Source organism: Zophobas morio, unplaced genomic scaffold, assembly GCF_036711695.1.
Source record: "Zophobas morio isolate AGI-343-1 ecotype UQ-CSIRO unplaced genomic scaffold, CSIRO_AGI_Zmor_V1 ptg000021l, whole genome shotgun sequence".
NCBI lineage: Eukaryota > Metazoa > Arthropoda > Insecta > Coleoptera > Tenebrionidae > Zophobas > Zophobas morio.
This window is the reverse complement of record NW_026972126.1, coordinates 2,296,782-2,319,180: the sequence shown is the minus strand read 5'-3', so window position 1 is coordinate 2,319,180 and position 22,399 is coordinate 2,296,782. Positions and strand designations below refer to the sequence as shown.

Sequence of the window (22,399 nt, the reverse complement as noted above, 5' to 3'; positions counted from 1 at the left end):
TCTTTTATTTGATACAACCCCTGTAACTTTTTTATTTTTAAAGATAAATCTGTAGTTCTTTGAGCAAATCGTTTAACGTTTGCACAAAATACAAAAAAAAGAAAACTTCAGGACCCATATATAAAATTATAATACGTAAGCCCTATGAATTTTATGGTGATCTACGGCTTTGAGCACATGAGAAAATGAAACAATAGAATGAATTTTATTTTTTACTGTTTCCGTGAAATCTTCCAAACATTTTATAAAACTTATCGCTGCTTAGTTCTTTCATAAGGCTTTATTTAAAACAATGAATGACTTAATCATTTCAAAAATTACACTAAAAAAATCATTTTTAAACCACCGGCTATACAAAAGCTTTATTTCACTTGATGCAATTTCATCTGGCTCAGATCAGGTAAGTAAAATCGATAATATTACACGATCGAATGACGCCAATAAAATACAAATTGAGATAACAAATGAATAACTTTCACTGTCTTTTTAATATTAAAAATGGAACTGACGAATGGCGAATCCCAAAATCAGAACAATTAATACGGAAAATATAATCGAAAGTGTAGCTAGTAAATAAAAAGTACAATTTTCAATTCTCATTTTTTATATGATAAAAAAGTTAGAAAAATAAATGCAGTTCACTAAAAGTTTTGCCAATGTAGAATTCAGTGAAGCGGGGGAAAATAAAATTCATTGTACCGGAGAAGTCCCCTGTACTTAAAACCGTGGGTCATCAGTACACGTTTCGATAAAAGCATGCCACTGGCGTAAACATTTAGAGTCGGTCCCTGTTCAATGTCTCATACAACTGTCACTGATGTGTGCGTTTACCAAAAAGGACTTTATAAAAAGGTACATTTACATTGCAAGTTGCAAGTACAGTTCATGCGCCCTCCTAACATCCTTCCTCCAAGAATTAACACAATGCTGTCAAAGTAATGATTCATAGGTTGCTGATAATAATTAATAGTTGTTGTAAAACCAAAGGTTAGTCATATTAAGTCTGTACTGTCGCTTTTTCCATGGGGTTGTTATAAGTAACGACAGGGTTCTTGTAGATCGGATTTTCTTCTGAATGTTTTGATTGCTCACGAGCTCTCAGAAATTCTTGATACTCTCGCTTGTCCCGAATCCAGTTTCTTCCTTTCCACACAACGATAATGATAAATGCAAGTAATAGAAAAGCCCCTATTATTAATCCAACAAGTGTTCCTGCAGCCAGAGGTGCATTACAAATTGGTTCTGTTGCTTTTACAAGAACTGAATTATCTTTCCAGATTGTATTATATGTATAAAAAATATCGCACTTTTTGCCATCCTGTTCATATCGATGGACACAGGATCGTTTTTCTTCTGGTAGATCTTCAACTATTTCAACGCGCACAGGTTTAATTTGTTGATTCCTGTTAATTACGTGCTCGATCACTTGTGAGTTGAATCTGTTGCATAATCCCTGACAACCATCACAGTTTTCACAGTAATGTCCTGAGGAGCCCTTGTCACATTCACATGTATTACAGTTGCACGTGCCTTTTCCGTTACATATGCTATCGTTTCCATCATATCCGGGAATTTTACAGTTTTCTATAGAATTATGACATGAACATTTTTCGCCACTGTAATTTTCTTTACATTCACAGGTACCATTTGTACATATACCGTTACCTGCACACACTTGTTGGGTCGACTTGTCATATGGACATTCCCACTCGCAAAACTCTCCTTGGTAACGTTTCGATTGACAATTACATTTGCTGCAGATGCAGTTGCCACTGAAAATAAATGTTTAATGTACTGTGCAAATTGTGACATTGTTGCAACTATTAACAATTTAAAAGAAGAACTGGCTGGAGTCAAATCTGAACTGAATGAATTGAAAAAGTCTCAAGGTAAGACTCTATCACTAAATATTGATGGAAATTGAGGACAGAAATCATCGTGTAGCCAACCTCGTATTATTTAACTTACCAAAGTCTTCTGAAATGAATTCAAGTGAGCGAAAGAATGATGATATTCGTTGTCGAAAAATTGTTATTCCAGAGAACAAAAACAATGTTGTCAATATGCAAAATTGTATCCGGTTGGATAAATTCGATAATGATAAAGTACGTCTTGTGAATATAATTTTTGAAAACCCTCATCAAGCTATAGATGTTCTAAGAACATCATAAGCGTAGTGGCAATTTATACTTAAACAGAGACCTGACACCCCGCCAGCAGAACTACAAGGTGGTACCAGTGGTGGTACCATTTATGATATGGCTACCCTCCATAATTTTGTGATTAATGCCGGTGATATTTACAAAGCAGCAAGAAAGTGTAAATAAAATTTCACAATGAGTCCTGATAATATTCCAGCATTTTTAGTGAAAGATTGTATTGTTTGTTTATGTGAACCTCTTTGTTATATATTTAATTTGATTATTACTCAAGCCACTTTTCCAAATAAGTGGAAAATATCACAAGTTATTCCAGTTCAAAAATCAGGCTCTAGAAATAATATTGAATTTTATAAACCTATAGGTTTAATCTCTAACTTCGCTAAGTTGTTTGAATCCATACTAGCTAAAAATTTGCATAGTCATATATCTAGTGGATTAAGTCCTAGTCAATATGGTTTCGTTCAGTATAAATCAAAAAGTTTATGTGATTTCGTTCAATATATATCTAATGGGTTAGAATCCAAGGTGCAGGTGGATGTGATTTATCCTGATCTTTCCAAAGCATTTAATATTGTTAACCATCGTATTTTACTACACAAGGTACAATCTTTTGGGGTTTCTGATAAATTGGTTCAATTGTTTTCTTCTATTTTAGTTGATTAAAATGCCCCATCTATGTATATGCCGATGACTTAAAAATTGCTCACTATGTTTCCTCGGTTGAAGACTGTCGACTTTGGACTTTTGCAGGAGGATTTGAAGACTTTTAGCAAAGCGTGTATTGAGAATAAGCTAAAAATTAATGCAAAAAATGTAAAAATAACTTTTTCAAGATTACTTAACACCGTTCATTTTAAGTATGAATTGGATGACACTGAAATCGAAAGGGTTAATCAAATAAAAGATCTAGGTGTCACTAAGGATTCCCGCCTAACTTTTGTTCCCCACATTCAGGATATATGTGCACACGCTACAAAGATGCTTGGTTTTATGTGTAGAAATACGGTAGGCTTTACGAGTGTTGACTCTTTGTTAGTTCTATATTATACCTACGTGAGATCGAAATTGAAATATTGTTCAATAGTTTGGGACCCTTACTAAACGACTCATATTAATGTAATTGAACGCATTCAACGTAGATTCTCTAAACATTTACAATTCGTAATACATGTTTATTATCCTCCAAGATCTTATCCAAATGAGAACCTGTTGAAAGACTTTAAGTTATATTTACTTCATTAGTAAGACCGGCAGTCGTGAAGGTCATCACTAATTACACTTTCACATTCACCATGCTAATTAGCCGCGGGGCATTCATTAATTCCTCATTATCATTATCAAAAAATTCCATTAACTCTCAATCTAATTATTAATAAGATCATAATTATTTTTTTTTTGTGAGAGGAAGAGACACGAGAGACGAATTATAGACCTCTCAAGAAAGAAACCTACCAAATGAATACGAAATTCGTCTTTATGTACATATTGCATAGTAATTTTTTCAAAATTTTTGGACGTAACAATGGAATTTCAATATTGATCATAAGTAATAACGAATGCCCTGAGGCTAATTAACATGATGAAAATGAAAGTGTAATTAGACAATGATTTTCAAGATTACCAACATACTTATGAAACATAATTTTTGTTTAAATATAGGTAATTGTTAGAACCAAAATATAAAGTATATCAGTGTTTATGTATGAATTATTCTCAAATGTGAATGATTATTTAAAATATTGTATGTTGTAATATTATCAAATATAGATATTTCCAACAAGAAAAAATGCTGCCTAGTGGATACGAAATTCGTATTTCGCAATAATAAATTTTTCGCAAATGTTCTAAATATATAATATATTTAAAGAAAAATGTTTCTAAAATATGTTTTTGGTGTATTTACTAAAGGCAGAATTGTTAAATCCATAAAAGTCAGATTTATTTATTTCAAAGTTAGTACACCAAAATCACACACCGCACATCAACACATTACGAACACTGAACAAGAACTAAAGATTAAAGTTAAAAGTTTCGGTAAAGTTCCCCCTCCCCTTATTAACAATTTTCAATAAATCTAAACACGTCTCAACTCATGCTGTCAGAGTATTTAGGAAGTGAAAGCACTGGTAATTTTGTGGATTTTAAAGAAAATGATGTCTACATATTTGCAAGTAATTTGTCTGGCCAAATTGTCGCCAAGAAAAATGCATTTACAAAATTTCAACAACTACCATGAGCAATTTATAAAACAAAGATAATATATGAAACAAAAATATAGTTTAAATATAACCAACAAAAATGTGAAGTTGGTATGTATCCTATGTTCAGAAAAAATATGCATTTTAAAAATATGCCGTATTCTATGTTCTAAATATTTAATATGTGACTTTTATGGATTTAACAATTTTGAAAAGGGGACTGCTGTAATATTACATTTTGCCTTTGGTACACCAAAAATATATTTTAGATAAATTTGTGTTTAAATATATGTTTAGAAGTTTAGAAAATTTGCAAAAAATTTACTATGCAATATAAATAAGAATTTCGTATTCACTAGGCAGCCTTTTTTCTTGTTTGAAATATCTACCGTGAGGTTTTTTTCTCTCTTCCTATTTTTGGTGTACTTAATATTACAACACATAATAATTTAAATAATCATTCACATTTGAGAATAATTCATACATAAATAGTGATAAACTTTATATTTTAGTTCTAACAATTATTCCGGAAAAACGGTTGCAGTTATCAAAGGAACAAGACCGGAAGTGAGTTCTAGAGCTCGAAATCTACAAGAAAACGTATTTAGTTAAGTTTCGAAAATGTCAAAAATTGACCGAAATTTGAAGAAGGGAAGACCATTGAAAAAATTTCACTTTTAGAAAAGTCTTCTAAAAATTGCAAAAAATTCAGGGACGTAGATCTCGACATGCTGATTCAAAAAATATGGCGTGTTGATGGTCACGCAGCAACGTTTTCGAAAGAATCCGCAAGAAAGTTTACTGCCGAAAGTGGTAGTGGAAATTAAAGTAAAACCCTAAGGCTATTTTCACCGCCGTTATAAATATTCCAATTAGTTAGAGATACCTTACATACCAGGGATTTAAAAAATACCACAAATAATAAGGATTTTTTTTCTTTTGCATGACAATTTCTGGAAAAATAACTTTTCATCAGATAAACCAACATTCATTACAAATCTCAAAGATTCAGAGTTTCCAGAGGTTCTTGAGAAATGTGCGATTCTAGAGATTATGTAGATTCCAAGAATTCCAGATATTCCGTGGATTTTGGAAATTCTAGAAATCCAGAGAGACTGTACAGAAGGAGGGATTGCAGAAATTCTGCAGATTCTTGAAACCTAGAGATCAAAGATTTAGTTAGGCTAGAGATTTTAAAGTTCGTAAAAATAAAGGGGAATCCAAAAATTCTGGAAATTCAGAAATTCAAACGTTCGTTTCTAAAGATCCTAGACATATTTCTGATCACAGAGGTCCTAAAAATTCTAGATAATCTGAAATTCCTATAAATTCTCGACAATTTATCATAGCCTAAATATTATAAAATTTCTAAAGATTCTACATAGAAACGCAAGAGATTTTAACGATACCACCAATAATATTATGTCAAGTACCAAATCCAGCAGAAATCCACCATCATCTATAATTGCTGGAACCTTAATAAGTTGTGAACAACCATATCCAGAAAAAAGAATTTTTTTATCTTTGGAAATTCTGAAAAAATAACGTCTCATCTGGTAAATTCATGATCAAAATCACACATTACAAATCTCAAAGATTCGGAGTTTCCAGAGATTCTTGAGAAGTTTTGCGATTATTTAAAGATTATCTAGATTCCAAGAATTCCAGATATTTCAGAGATTCCGTAGATTTTCGAAATTCTAGAATCTACAAGTGTTGAAAATAAATATTGGAGATTCATAGACGAGAGAAAATATTTAAATTCTTGAAACCTAGAGGTCTTAAATATACTAGAGATTTTAGATACGTATTACAAAGGTTCTAGAAATTCAAACGTTTGGTTCTAGATATCTAGACATTATACATATTCCAAAGATTCTAGGTACAGACACGGTATATTCCAGTTATTTTAAAAATAGCACAAATAATACTATAAAATATCAAATCCAATAGAAACCCAGCGTCATTGGTAATTGTTGGAATGTTAGTGACTTGTCAACAACTATATCCAGAAAAAAAGGTTTTTTTCTTGTGAATAACAATTTCTGAAAAAATAATATCTCATCAAGGAAAAAACATTCATTACAAATTTTAAGATTCAGAGTTTCTAGAGGTTCTTGAGAAGTTTGCAATTCTAGAAATTATGTATAGTCCAAGAATTACAGATATTTCAGAGGTTCCGTGGATTTTAGAAATCCTAGAAACTCCAGACACTGGACAGTAGTATTAGAGATTCCGAAATGACAGAAATTCTGCAGATTCTTGAAACCTAGAGACCTTAAGGTAGACTAGGGATTAAACAAAAATTATGTTTCATAAGAATATTGGCAATCGTGAAGGTCATTTTCACTTTCACTTTCACCACGTTAATTAGTCTCAGGGCATTCGATATTATTACTCACGATCAATACTGAAATTCCATTATTACGTCACAAAAAATTTTGAAAAAATTACTATGCAATATACACATAAAGACGAATTTCGTATTCATTTGGTAGGTTTCTTTTTTGAGAGGTCTATAATCTACCTCTCTTACTCTCACAGAAAAAAATAATTATGATCTAAATAATAATTAAATCGATAATTAATGGGATTTTTTGATAATGATAATGAGTAATTAATGAATGCCCCGCGGCTAATTAGCATGGTGAAAGTGAAAGTGTAATTAGCGATGACCTTCACGACTGCCGGTCTTACTACTCACTTCATAACAGGAGAATATTTGTCAGCATTATGTTCTTGTTTAAATTGAACGATGTTAACCAAAAACGTACTAAGCCTCAAATCGCAAAAAATGAGTTAAACATCGTAACAGTCAGAATTTAATGTCAAAAACTAATTTGTAAAAATCCTTTATTTGTCTTAATTATTTTTATACCAAAATTTGAGGTAGAACTATGCGCCTTTAATAAATCTGGGCTTATGTTTTAAACAAAAAGGTACCAAGCGACACAGCACTTTTTTTAATTGGTTGTGCAGTGCTTTGTTTCCTTGTAACTATCCTACAAACTTAGTATTTTATAAGCGTCAATTTTGGCTTTATAACGAGGGTATTTACTCCGGTAAAACAAGGAAAGGACACTATTTTATTTGGAAAACAAGAAAATAGATCGTGGCGCACAAAAGGTGGAATCTTGTCTTAAAAGCTTAATACCTACTGAAAATTTTACCAAAAAGGATATAACAGAACTGCCTCTGTGGTCTGACTCTTGTGGGCGTCAAAATAGTAATATAAAAACTGTATTCATGCTAAAATCAATTTTATAGCAACATTCTACTTAACAAACGATTTATTTGAAATTTTTTGTTTCGGAACATTTTGGAGTCATTAAGTATATACGCCACAAGATTACGCCAATATTATTTTAAATAGTAGAAAGAAAAATCCACTTATTGTTTAGTTTATGCAGAAAGAACATTTTTGTAGTGAAGCCGATTTAGAGTCTAGTGTCACAAATAGAAGGCATACATAAACAAAAAATTAGATGCTTGAAAACAAGAGTGATTAAACTTACTAAAGTTAAACCGCTTTCTATTTTTATGAAAAGTAATCAGGAAAATGAGATCTACAATGAAGTTTTGATGCATAAAAGGAAAAGACTTCTAAAAATTTTGGAAAATTGTCTACATTATGGCCCAATGGAAAAGCAATATCGCGTAAAAAGTTGGCAGATCTAAAAACATTATGTCTTTTTATTCCCGAGGATGCAAAACTCTTTTGCAAAAACTTACGGGGAATAAACTGTAAATTTTATGTGGAGGGTTTTTCAAATGATATCGATTTCGAATTAGGGGAAACAAATTTAACTTAATCATTTTTGTTTTTGTTTCATGTCATATATTCCTTTTTATAGCAGGTCGTTAAATTAATATAAATACATATAATATTTTTCAAAAAATTACTTAGTGCCTTTTTACGGAATAATAAATTTAATATCATGGTTTTCTGAAAAAAGAATCAAGCGCCAAAATGCTTCTTTAAAACTGTTAAGGACTGGGTATTTTTGATCCCATTAACAAAATAGACTACATTCATAAAGTCATGTATTCTTAAGGCAAAAATTTTATTCAGACATTAATACAAATTTTTAGTTTTTAATGAAAGTTTACTCTAGTATTACTCAAATTGCAATTTTGTCGCTTAGTACGTTTTTGGTTAACGTGGTCGAATTGATACACGGATATATCCAGTGTGGTAGTATAATAATAATAATGTTTATTATTCCCAACAGACAGTTGTCCAAACTGGGACAGAAAATGTACATATAATATAAATATGATTATACATTACTAGAAATTAACATAAATTAATAAACATGATTACACAGTACTACACAATAACATTTGTTTTTGGTGTATACGTATTAAGTAATATTTGTTTTATTGACTTATTTCTAAAATTGTCACTAAAAATATCAATAGTTAAATGGTGCATTATACAGTTATATAACTTTAAGCAAGCTATAAGACAGCTGTTGAAATGATGATAAGTGCAGAGAACATAGAGAAGCGCCATAGTTTAAATTAAATGACGGTTGCGGACTCCTCAGTTTATGTTGGTAGCAGTGTTTGTTTCTAACTAGGGATAAAAGTAACTAGAAGAAATGTCATAATATTTTTAATGACGCGTTTGATTTCCGACAAATTGACACTAAATTTACCAGAATATTACAAGCTGCTTACTGTTTCCTTGACTTTCATTCAGATCACACGAATTACAATTATAGTGAAACGAGGTTTTTATGGGCGTCGACTATTTAAATTTGGCGCTTGCCTTTGGCAGTTGAGGACTCCAGTGTCAATAAGGGTGGTTTTGCAAAATCAGCCTCTATGTCGCTTCTCTATGTTCTCTGATAAGTGTTTGGTATACTGTAATAATGTGCGCGGAAATTTATCTTACGCCTGCAATCCCCCAGTTGAAGTAAGGTGTGTTTTACTGCGAATAGCGGGGACGCTTTGAACTGGTCCACAAGGTCGTAGCCAGTGCGTCTCTAGGAGTGTTTACAGCTAGTAAAAAAACTACTGCTATATTGCTATGTTACTTCAATGTTCTATTATGTTAATATAGTCCAAAAGAAAACTATATTTGTAAACAAAGTACTGACGCGACAGCACTGGTCCGAGCGTCTGAGATATTATTCCGCCCGTCGTTATTAATAAAACATAATCGGATTCCTGCAGTTGAAACTTGGAACATAAATGTGTATTTCATTAAACAAGTCATCACATTTAATGGTATTATTGATGATGTTTTGCAGAAAAAAAAAGTCGACTTACACTCCTTCTTGCTGCCAAAGGTTTTTCATTAACTAAATTTAATAGTACACTTTGTTCAATGCGTCTTTGAGGATAAACGCCAAACATTTTAAAGTAGAGGAACTTGCAAAACTTGCGTTGGACGTTTTCAAGTAGTGACATATAGGTTTGCTGGTACGGGCACCAAACGATATTGCAATACTCTAACTTTGACCGTACTAAACTGTAATACAGTAAGCGAACACTGAAGGTGTCCTTCAACCGTATTTCTGATTACACAACCCAGTACTTTCATGGCATTATTGCAAATATACCTACTTAATGTGATTGGCGAAAGACAGTGTATTATCCACAACTATACCTAACTCTGAAAACTTCATACAACGTTCAAGAATAAAACCCTTCGCTTCATGTTATAATAATGTTTGGTTAAGCTCTCTTTCCGTGTAAGTGACATAATTTTGCACTTTTTATAATTAATATCAAATGTGTTTAACTTACAGTATTCTATAAACTATCTTCACTAATTTTAAATCATCTGCATATAGGTGATAATATCATTAAAAAAGATTATAAACAATAAAAGCCCCAAGTTCGAGCCTTGAGCAACTCCAGTGTTTACATAAAATAATTTTGATCTATACCCGTTACACTCAACATACTGCCGCCTACAAGTTAACAAAGATCTTATAAGTAATACTAGACTATCACATATTCCAAATTTTTCTAATTTGCTAAATAAGATACAGTGGTTGACCTTGTCAAATGCCTTTGTAAGGTCAGTGTAGACCACATTCACCTGTAATCTCTGATCTAAAGCCGGAGATACAAAGTTTGTAAACGAACATAAATTAGTCGTTGTTGATTTTCCTCGCATAAATCCGTGTTGATCAGGAATTATGTACTTGGCAATGCACAAGTACAATCTCTCAGATAATATAGACTCAAATAATTTTGCAAAGTTATTAAGTAGTGTTATAGGCCTATAATTTTTCATATCAGATTTATCATCAGATTTAGGCACACGCATAATGCGCCATATCTTCCTTCCAGTGGTGTGGGTATACACGATTTGTCAAAATGAGATTAAAGACATGTAGTAAAGATGTCATGAAACAGCCAATACAATCCGCAACAATAAAAGCAGGTATGTTGTCAGGTCCACATACATAGTTGGCTTTCATCTTCTTAGCCGCCTTTAATAAATCACTATCACATACACAAAATGTTGCTAAAAAATCCGAAATAACACAGCCTTGATCATTCGAATTATCACAGATATTATCACAAATTATAGATGAACAGCAAACTTTATCACAAAATTTACAGGAACCCAGACCAATATCACAAGAATTATCATAGAAATGGTCATTACTATAATTAAAAACACTTGCAAACTGGTGAGCAAAAGCTTCCACTATTTCTTGAGGAGACGTTAATATTTTATCATTACTAGTTATCACTCCCGGTATATTGCTAGTGTTCTTTTTTGTGTTAATCATATTCTAAAATTTTTTAGGATTTTGTTTGAGTGAATTATTTTCCGAATCTTTGATAAAGTTTGCAAATTCTTTGCGAATTTGATACTTAATTCTACATCTCAGCTCCTTATATTTATCTAAATGGTACAATGATTTTGATTTCCTGTAATGATTCCAATGTTTCCTTTTCACTTTTATAAGATCCATAACATTTTTAGTAAACAATTTTAGATAGGTTCCTCGTGAAACTGTTCTACACAATGGCACATGTTTTAGAAAGATATTATTTATTACTTGGTAAAAATTATCGCACGCATCCTCAACCACATCACAATTTTACACACATGACCAATCTGCTGACGATAATTCATTATAGAGATTAAGTAAATTCGCTTTGCGAAAATTGTAGCCTACTTCATCTTTTTTAAAAAAATTCCTTTGAATTCTTTTTTTTTCGTAGGTTAATACTGATATCAAGGCAAGGATGGTGATGATCTTCCGAAATTAGCGGGTCTTCATGCTTTTTTATTTATTATTTCACTTGCAATGTACCAGTGCAATACTCACGTAAGTCAAAATCTCTTGTTTTCTATAACGAGTAGAAGTTTCTACTCTAAAGGCAAAAAAATTGGTCTAAAGAGTTTAGACAGTACTTCCCTCGCTGTCGGAAACTTGACGACTGCATGCCTATTGTGTTTTTTACTTCCCGAGCGTAAGCAAAGGAAGTATTGTAATCGAGTCCGTCGGCCGACTCTCTACTTTTACGTTTTCTCGATCTTTCATGACCCCTAGAAGACGAAGAAATAGGTCTCCCATTTCCGTCTGTCTGTCCGTCTGTCCGTCTGTCCGTCTGTTGTCCCGGATTTTTATTAGACAGATAATCTCCGAAAGTACTCGACCGATTGTTGTGAAATTTTGTACTTATATTAAAAATATCATGTAGATGGTAAAACGCTAACCAAAATTTGTCTAATCATCCCCACCACTAATGCGATGACGTCACTTCAAAATTGTACATAGTAAATGGGTTTTCAATTGTATAAAATAACATAGTCCTACACATGTAGTTTACAACTCTGAATCGACTTTTCACCCGAAACGTCCAGATTTTTGGAAAAAAAATCAAAATTATAAAACAACATTTTGAAATTTAATTTTTAATCTGCTAACCAGAATGCTTTGAAATGTTGCAGATGTTTTAAGGCTATAAAGAGCATCATAAATCTTTAGTCAAAAAATATTTGCTTATCCCCTCCAAAAACTTGATGACGTCAGCTCAAAAGTTTGTGGAATAAATCATATCTAAAATGTACAAAATATGATGAGTCTGTACTTGTGATCTATCACTCCATTCATATTTTTTGGATTTGCATATACAGGGTGACTCAAAAAAATTAATGAATGCGTAAATATATTTTATTGATTTAATCAGGCACTACAAAACCGAATGCTCTGAAATCTTGCAGATGTTTTAAGGTCATAAAGAGCATAATAAATGTTTAGTCAAAATATATTTGCTTATCCCCTCCAAAAACTTGATGACGTCAGCTCGAAAGTTTGTGGAATAAATCATATCTAAAATGTACAAAATATGATGAGTCTGTACTTGTGATCTATCACTCCATTCATATTTTTTGGATTTGCATATACAGGGTGACTCAAAAAAATTAATGAATGCGTAAATATATTTTATTGATTTAATCAGGAACTACAAAACCGAATGCTCTGAAATCTTGCGGATGTTTTAAGGTCATAAAGAGCATAATAAATGTTTAGTCAAAATATATTTGCTTATCCCCTCCAAAAACTTGATGACGTCAGCTCGAAAGTTTGCCGAATAAATCATATCTAAAATGTACAAAATATGATGAGCCTGTACTTGTCATTTATCACTCCATTCATATTTTTTGGATTTGCATATACAGAGTGACTCAAAAAAATTAATGAATGCGTAAATATATTTTATTGATTTAATCAGGAACTACAAAACGGAATGCTCTGACATCTTGCAGATGTTTTAAGGTTATAAAGAGCATAATAAATGTTTAGTCAAAATATATTTGCTTATCCCCTCCAAAAACTTGATGACGTCAGCTCGAAAATTTGCCGAATAAATCATATCTAAAATGTACAAAATATGATCAGTCTGTACTTGTGATCTATCACTCCATTCATATTTTTTGGATTTGCATATACAGGGTGATTCAAGAAAATAAATGAAAGCGTAAATTTATTTTACTGATTTACTCAGGAACTACAAAACCGAATGCTTCGAAATCTTGAAGATATTTTAAAATTATCATAAGCATGGTAAATGTTTGATCAAAACGTATTTGGTCGTCCCCCCTAAAAAATTTATGATGTCACCACAAAATTTTGCTGAAAAATCCTATCTAAAATGTACAAAATATGGTGAGTCTCTTCTTGTGATTTATCATTCCATTCAAATTTTTTCGATTTGCATATACAGGGTGACTCAAAAAAATTAATGAATGCGTAAATTTATTTTATTGATTTAATCAGGAACTACAAAACCGAATGCTTTGAAATCTTGCAGATGTTTTAAGGTTATAAAGAGCATAATAAATTTTTAGTCAAAATATATTTGGTTATCTTCTACAAAAAACTGATGACGTCAGCTCAAAAGTTTGCCGAATAAATCGAATCTAAAATGTACAAAATATGATGAGTCTGTACTTGTGATTTATCATTCCATTCATATTTTTGGATTTGCATATGCAGGGTGACTCAAAAAAATTAATGAATGCGTGAATTTATTTTATCGATTTAAGCAGGAATTACAAAACCGAATGCTTTGAAATCTTGGAGATATTTTAAAGTTATTATAAGCATGGTAAACTTTTGTTCAAAATGTATTTGTTCATCCCTCCTAAAAAAATTGATGACGTCACCCTTAAATTTTGCTGAATAAATCCTATCTAAAATGCAAAAAATATGATGAGTTTGTACTTGTGATTTATCATTCCATTCATATTTTTTAGATTTTCTTAAGAGGTGGTTCAAACAAATTAATGAAGTCAATTTATTTTATTGATTAAATTAAAGGCAACACTTATTATTAGTATTACACCCCAACCAACCCAATTTGGTAGACACAAAATTTGTTAAAGGAAAAACTCGGTTGAAACATAAGGGTAGCACGCTTATTTACATCGACTTTAATATTACAGACCTGCATTTGTTTTATGCGCTCACTTGGTTCCGCGAATGTGAAATAGACATGTTTATAATCAACCAATTGTGAATTTCACCGTCAAGAATTAAAATAAAACCCAATGTTTTATATAATAAGCGGAAGTCGAAGCAATAAAACCGATGGTCGTTTTGTTTACAGTTTCTCTGTTTGACTCTCACGTATGGTGTTACGCCTGTCATCTTAAATTAAGAATGTTTATACACACACGATTTTCAGTTGCCTCTGATACGTATACGTGAGTAAATTGTTTCGTTATTTTATTGATTATTACAAATCAATATTCAAAACGACCCAATTCATTTTCCCGAAAATTTGAGAATATAATAATTTTATTCTTAGTATTACACTACATCTATCCCAAATGATATACGTGTCCTTGCAAAAATGTTGATGACGTCATCGCAATTATTTTTTAAATTCCCACTACAAAAATGTAATGAGAAAAAAAAACACAATAGGCATGCAGTCGTCAAGTTTCCGACAGCGAGGGAAGTACTGTCTAAACTCTTTAGACCAATTTTTTTCTCATTACATTTTTGTAGTGGGAATTTAAAAAAAAATTGCGATGACGTCATCAACATTTTTGCAAGGACACGTATATCAGTTGGGATAGATGTAGTGTAATACTAAGAATAAAATTATTGTATTTCCAAATTTTCGGGAAAATGAATTGGGTCGTTTTGAATATTGATTTGTAATAATCAATAAAATAACGAAACAATTTACTCATGTATACGGCGCCGGCGTGTACTAGGAGAGGCAAATGAAAATCGTTTATGTATAAGCATTCTTAATTTAAGACGACAAGCGTAACATAACATACGTCATAGTCAAACAAAGAAACTGTAAACAAAACCGATCGTCGTCTAGAAATTTTTATTGCTTCGACTTCCGCTTATTAGTATAAAACGTTGGGTTTTATTTTAATTTTTGACGGTGGAATTCACAATTGGTTGATTATAAACATGTCTATACCACATTCGCGGAACCTAGTCAGCGCACAAAACAAATGCAAGTCTGTAATGTTATAGTAAATGTAAATAAGCGTGCTACCCTATGTTTCAACCGAGTTTTTACTTTACAAAATTTTGTGTCTACCAAATTGGGTTGGTCCAATGTAATACTAATAATAAGTGTTGCCTTTAATTTAATCAATAAAATAAATTGACTTCATTAATTTTTTTGAGCCACCTCTTAAGCAAATCTAAAAAATTGGTCTAAAGAGTTTAGACAGTAGGACTTCCCTCGCTTTCGGAAACGTGACGACTGCATGCCTATTATGTTTTTTTTTCGCAGTAGATTTCAAATCATTCGGTTTTATAGTTCCTGAGTAAATCAATAAAATAAATTTCCACATTCATTTTTTTTTTTGAGTCACCCGGTATATGCAAATTCATATAATATGAATGGAATGATAAATTACAAGTACAGACTCATCATATTTTGTACATTCTAGATAGGATTTATTCGGCAAACTTTTGAGCTGACGTCATCAGTTTTTTGGAGAAAATAACCAAATATATTTTGACAAAAAATTTATTATGCTCTTTATAACCTTAAAACATCTGCAAGATTTCAAAACATTCGGTTCTGTAGTTCCTGATTAAATCAATAAAATACATTTACGCATTCATTAATTTTTTTGGGTCATCCTGTATATGCAAATCCAAAAAATATGAATGGAATGATAAATAACAAGAAGAGACTCATGATATTTTGTACATTTTAGATCGGATCTATTCATCAAAATTTTGTGGTGACGTCATAAATTTTTTAGGGGGATGAGCAAATGCATTTTGATCAAAAATTACCATGCTTATGATAACTTTAAAACATCTTCAAGATTTCAAAGTATTCGGTTTTGTATTTCCTGAGTAAATCAATAAAATAAATTTACACATTCATTAATTTTTTTGAGTCACCCTGTATATGCAAATCCAAAAAATATGAATGGAGTGATAAATTACAAGTACAGACTCGCCATATTTTGTACAGGATTTATTCGGCAAACTTTCGAGCTGACGTAATCAATTTTTTGGAGGGGATAAGCAAATATATTTTGACTAAACATTTATTATGCTCTTTATAACCTTAAAACATCTGCAAGATTTCAAAACATTCGGTTTTGTAGTTCCTGATTAAATCAATAAAATACATTTTCGATCGTGGACATTAAAAACGCAATTTCAGTGAAATTATCTTTCATTATCTTCATTTATGTTTGAATTCCGACATTCTGTTTCTTTTCTAAAAACTGCAATAAAGGTATTTAATGATTAAATCAAAATAATGCTGTCAAAAATGACAAGTTAAAATGATAAGTCAAAACCGTCTATGATGTACCAAACTTTTTTTAGTCAAAATAATTTTGATTTTTTAAAGCACAAATTAATAAATTAATGTAAAAAGTGGTAGTGAAAATTAAAGTAGTAAGGTTTTCACCCTAACAAAAGTTAACATGGGGTCTACAATTTAAGATGGGAATTCCTATTGCCCCTTTTAAAAAAGATGCACTGTATACTGGTTCTTGGAATTTATTGTCAAAAAACACCAGACACAGTTTGGTGTTTTAACAACATTCGTCTCCAACTTCAGTTTTACTTTAACAGAATTCTCTACACATTTTTGCATCTTGTTCCTATGGGCGTTAAAATACCATAACCACTTAAATTTTTGGAAGTAACTGAAGGAATTTTCAGCCAGTTTAAAGCCGTTTACACACGATAAGACTGGATATAGGATGTATAACTGACTACGTAGGTACACAAATAGTTCTAGATGTACTTTTAGTGTTTTTAAAAAGGAAAGTCAAAAAAACATTCAGTTCCATTTGAGCAAATCCGGTGCTGACCCACCCGACCCATCCATCACCCTTGAATACAAGCAGAAGCTGAGACCATGGCAGAGTGGCAACACACGATAGCAGCGGAAATAGTGACGTACAATACCAAACTACACGTCAAAAATACAATGAATAAAAAAGATGGCTTTAAATATTAAGTTTCGATCTTTCAGACCACCATCAACAAGTGCAACCAGACACTCGAACCTTCTAATTCCACGTCATCAGGCGCATCGCCACACACCTTGTGTATTATTATTATTACAGTCAAAGTTAAAAAAGTCAGATACATACCGCCCAGAACACGTCAATGATGTTATATTATTATTATCCACATAACGGCACATATTTTGATTGTTAATACACTGTTCGGAGCAAGTGTCTCCTGTCCTAAAAAAGAAAACTTAGGCATTTTCCATAATCTCCGTGGCATTACATTCTCAGTTTATTGTGTTTTCAAAATTAAACAAAAAACCTACCACCCTTCTTCACACAGGCAGTCACCACAATTAAATTCCCCATGGTCACATGTTTTCTGCCCTTTTTGTTCCAGATACAGGCAAGTGCATGTTGATCCAACATAGTTTAAATTAATTTTTATTTTTTCCTGAATATTGCTTTCTTCTATATATAGTACGTCCTTAAACATGATAGAATAAAATAATCATTCATTTAAATTTAGGCAAATACATACAGATTCCTTGTTCTGATACTTTGTTAACATGAGTTGAACCTTGAAATTTATTTCCTTTCCTTCTTCTGCATTAGTACAAGTTTGTTTTTTTTTCCAAATGCCATTTCCATCGCAATCAGCAAAAAAGTCTACCTCTAACCCATCTATTTCTGTTGTAAAGAGATTTACTTTCCGTATAAAAGAATAGTAACCTTCATCTACCAAATTCAGTACATTGGTGGAATTAATTTGAAGTTCTCCAACGTAAATAGCTTCTTTCAAAACGTCTGCCATTCTTTTATAGTAGTAATACATATGAGACTTTGCAGCTACGATCAAATTGGTTTTTTTGTCTTTAAGTTGCTTATCCACTTCTTCTAATGACGGATAATCATAGTACTGCGAAAGCACATAATTTCCGTCATTATCAACCAAACATTTTCCTTTTTCATTTCTTTTTGTGTAACCTCCAAGAATACCGTCGCCCGCAAGATGCATTCCTGCTTCTGTTGCTACTAAAACTAATTTTCTCGAGTTTGTACGCCAACCCAGCTTTTTTCCACAAAATAATATTTGCATAAGAGCATCCAATCCACCTTCAAGGTCGTCTAAATTTGCAGAAACATCACTTTTAGTAACCTAAAACACTAGATGTAAGTATGTTAAAATGACAAGCAAACTTTATAACTTTTTCAATGAACATCTTTACATAATTCGTGAAATTAATTCTATGTTTGAAGACATATCCTTTTTCACATGTTCCACCGTCTATATTGCATGGATTGTCTCTATTTGTGGGATCCGTTAGATAGTATGGCACTTCTGGTTTATCTATGTAGGATCCAAAAGCAATGTGGTAATTTTTTGTCAACTTTTCGAGGTGCGTAGTTAAGCTAGATCCTAATGTTTTTAAAGTCTCCAAATCAGGCTTCATTGACCATGTAAGGTCCATCAAGTAATACAAATCTAAAGGAAAATTCTTGGCAGGTCGATAGGTTATAGTGAGATTAATCGGTTCCTCTAAAAGTTTTTAATTGTTTTTTAGAAATTATTTCGAATATTGTTTATTACCATGTCTTAGAAATATGTTAAACTCTTGGGGACTCAACTGAACTGCTCCATTTACATCTTCTTTGACGTCAGCAAACGAATTTTGTTTTGTAATAGTCACGGATGTTGCAACATTGTTTTCGGTCCCATTAGAGTTACATTTTTGATCCTGTAATGTGCCTTTTGCAAAGCAGCGCTTACCTACAAAATCCTGAAAACAAAGGTGAGTGCCTAAATACTAATGATTATAATTTATAAGATTAAGGTTTTTATGGTCACGACCGAGTGATGTGAAATGTTTAAATATCAAATGAGGAAAACTTGAAACACTTTCTCACACAAATTTATAACTAGGTATTATTTAATTTTAGTATTTAATATCGAAAGACGGAATACATCCATAGACTATGAGATAAACAACTGCTCCAAGTCTCCGGAGAAATATCGTTTGGGTTTAACAACAAACTTTCTAGAATAATCTAGAAAAATAAAGTGTTACCGATAAATATGTGCAACTTCCAATTGTCGAATTTTTATTTTGAGCTAATTAGCAGAAAAATGTCTTCTAAATGGAAAAAAAACCGAAAACCAAGTGCCTTAAACTACTTGTAAGAAGATATTCAGATTTGTAAGAAGACAAAATCTTGGCAGGGCAAGGACGTCGTCCATAGAAGGAAGTCTAAAAAACGGAGGGCAATGAATACACCAATATATGAAAATTTTGGTTTAAATTTATTTAGACAGAAATTTCCCCGCCCTGGAACAAAATCAGTACAGCTATTTCTGTATAAAATCAATACTGAGATCTGGATTTACTGAGGAAAATGATAAAAACCGTTTTTTATTTAACCAATACTATTAATTGATGTATTAAAAATATTATACTCCCATACTTGTGCTTTGTGAATAATAACATTTGTTGTTGTTTAAGCATCTTTCTTTTTTTGCCACATAATACATAGCTACGTCAGCATGCTTCATGGATGTGTAAGATGGCGATTTGTTTTGCAAATTCAAATTTCTTTTCGCATCAAATCAAAAGCGGCCCAACCCATTTTCTCGGCAATGTGAGAATATAATACTGTTATTATTAGGTAGTTTTACAATGCATTTATCCGTGTGCTTAACAATGAATTCATGGTTTACTATTATTATTAGTATGATACTTAATTGAATCCAAAAAAAATGTATCTACAGGAATCTCTATAACAATATTTACCGTTTCATTTGCTTATCGGTGAACACGAAATATACCTAAACAAACTCACACGTATGATTTCGTAAAACAAATATTTAGTCTAAGATTACTTAGCAGGAACTGGAAAACGGAATGCTTTGAAATCTTGGAAATGTTTTAAAGTTATCATAAGCATGGTAAATTTTTGGTCAAAATGCATTTGCTCATCCTCTCTAAAAAATTGATGACGTCACCTCAAAATATTGCTACATAAATCTTAAATGTGATTTATCACTGTCTTATTATTTTTTAGTTCTGCATATACCTGTCTTAGAAAAATTAATGAGTTAGTCAATTTATTTTATTGATTAAATCAAGAATTCCAAAATTGAATACTTTGAAATCTTGCAGACGTTATTGTAAGCATTTTTAATCAAAATGTGTGTATCAACCCCAAAAAATTGATGAGATCATCTAAAAATTTTGCCGAATAAATCCTATCTAAAACGTGCAAAATATGATCAGTCTGTACTTGCAATTTATCATTGCATTCATATTTTTTAGAATTGCTTATACAGGGTATCTCAAAAAAATTAATGACTGAGTTAGTTTATTTTATTGATTAAATCAAGAAAAACTGAATGCTTTGAAATCTTGCAGCCGTTTTAAAGTTATTCAAAGCATGGTAAATCGTTGATCAAGATATATCATCTGTTCGTTCCTCCCAAAAAATTGATTACTTCATTTCAAAATTTTGCCAAATAAATAAAACAGTTTTTACTTGTGATTTATCATCGCATTCATATTTTTTAAGTTTGCAGGTGACTCAAAAAAATTAATGAATGACTCAATTAATTTTATTGACCATATCAGGAGCTGCTCACTCCATTTTCCCAGAAAATTGATGTACGTGTCCTTGCAAAAATGTTGATGACGTCATCATAAAATTGTGTAAAGAAAAAACTCAACTCGAAAATGGTGGAATCGTTTCGTGGTAATTTAGGAGCGAGGGAACTTCTGTCGAAACAACTTTCGACTAATTTTCCTTGTAATGACGAATAAACGAGAAAAGAAACAATGGTTTCTAACAGAAATTTGATTTTGTGCACACCTTACGTATACGCCCAATTCGAAATAAGGACAGTGGCTCTCAAACAAAGACACATACAATAATGATTGTGGTTTAACGGTATGTTAGGATAATATGTTAATAAAGTTTTTGAATGTTGTAAATTATCATTCCTTCAAATTTGGCAACATAAACCCCTGCCATCCTATGGGTATATCTAGATTCGTAGACAATTTTACTAATAACGGTTACTAGACACTTAACTGAAACTTGCAAATATTTTTTTGTTTGTTTTTTATGTTCTTACCGTTTTGTATATATTTTTAGAGGCTTTTTACTTTTTTGTTTATTTTAAGTTTGAGTGTAATACACCATGATTTAATTCAGTTCTAACAATATACTATACCATAATAATAATATTATACCATAGATTAATATATATGCAACATACAGGATGATTTTTGCCAAATCACCCTTATTAACATTGGATTCCTCAACCGCCAAAGCCAAGCGCCACATTTAAATAGTTGATGCCAATAAACAATAAAAACCTTGTTTCACTAAAATGGTAATTCGGGTGACCTGAACTAAAGTGAAGGAAACAATAAGCAGCTTTTAATATTCTGGTAAATGTAGTGTCAATTTGTCGAAAGTAAAACGCGTCGTTAAAAATATTACTCCTATATTTTTTCTAGTTAATTTTATTCGTAGTTAGAAACAAACACTGCTGCCAACATAAATCGAGGAGTCGTCAACCGTCATTTGATTTAAGACTTCTCTATATTCTCTGATTAGTAATTATAATAATAATCACTGATTATACCTGATCGTAGCACCAAACACAACAATGATTTTTGCGTATGCAGTCTCTACAAGTCATGGAATCACTACACAGATGGTTCAGATTATCACATTCGTTATTAAAGGCGACAATAAATTTATTGTCTATTATCAATAAGATAATTATTGATAATGGATACATTTTAAAACTAAATCATGTAAGTTTGTCACTCGACGATTTAGATACATTTCATTGATTTGAATGAGTGAATATGCCTAATGTTTGTAAAATGATAAGATAACTGTTCTTCGATGCAAGCTGCTTTCCGTGTCTCCCATTTCTAACAAAAAAAAAGTCGACAATGTTTCCCCTACGATTTTTAGAGTTGTAAGTTCAAAATAATTGAGATATTAATTATTTTTAAACGTAGGTACGTGATGAAAAATTTCACCAACATTTAAAAAAAACTCATTGATAAATTGTCTTTAAAATG

General features: G+C 31.6%; 1 protein-coding gene across 3 annotated transcripts; it reads right to left on the bottom strand.

The window, feature by feature from the left end:
- Positions 1-113: 113 nt before the first annotated feature.
- On the bottom strand, positions 114-22,146 carry LOC135132461 (integrin beta-nu-like). Of its 3 annotated transcripts, none has more exons than XM_064060568.1 (8): positions 21,949-22,146; positions 18,901-19,090; positions 18,518-18,849; positions 17,851-18,468; positions 17,636-17,796; positions 17,451-17,546; positions 1,666-1,772; positions 114-1,584 (listed from the first exon to the last, which is right to left on the bottom strand). In XM_064060568.1, exons 1-8 carry the CDS (start codon positions 22,105-22,107, stop codon positions 998-1,000), a joined length of 2,250 nt encoding a protein of 749 aa, XP_063916638.1. In that variant the 5' UTR covers positions 22,108-22,146; the 3' UTR covers positions 114-997. The 3 variants fall into 3 exon arrangements, with proteins under 3 accessions (XP_063916638.1, XP_063916637.1, XP_063916639.1); XM_064060569.1 differs by having other exon boundaries at positions 1,491-1,616; XM_064060567.1 differs by having other exon boundaries at positions 114-1,772.
- Positions 22,147-22,399: the final 253 nt, after the last annotated feature.

What these genes read in the sequence shown, in the direction of transcription:
- LOC135132461 (XM_064060567.1), bottom strand. Translation starts at nt 22,107, where the DNA reads ATGTATCCATTATCAATAATTATCTTATTGATAATAGACAATAAATTT. An exon ending in TAACATATTTCTAAGACATG is followed by an intron (nt 18,850 to 18,900) that starts GTAATAAACAAT and finishes AAAAACTTTTAG; the next exon opens with AGGAACCGATTAATCTCACT. An exon ending in AGTATCAGAACAAGGAATCT is followed by an intron (nt 17,797 to 17,850) that starts GTATGTATTTGC and finishes ATCATGTTTAAG; the next exon opens with GACGTACTATATATAGAAGA.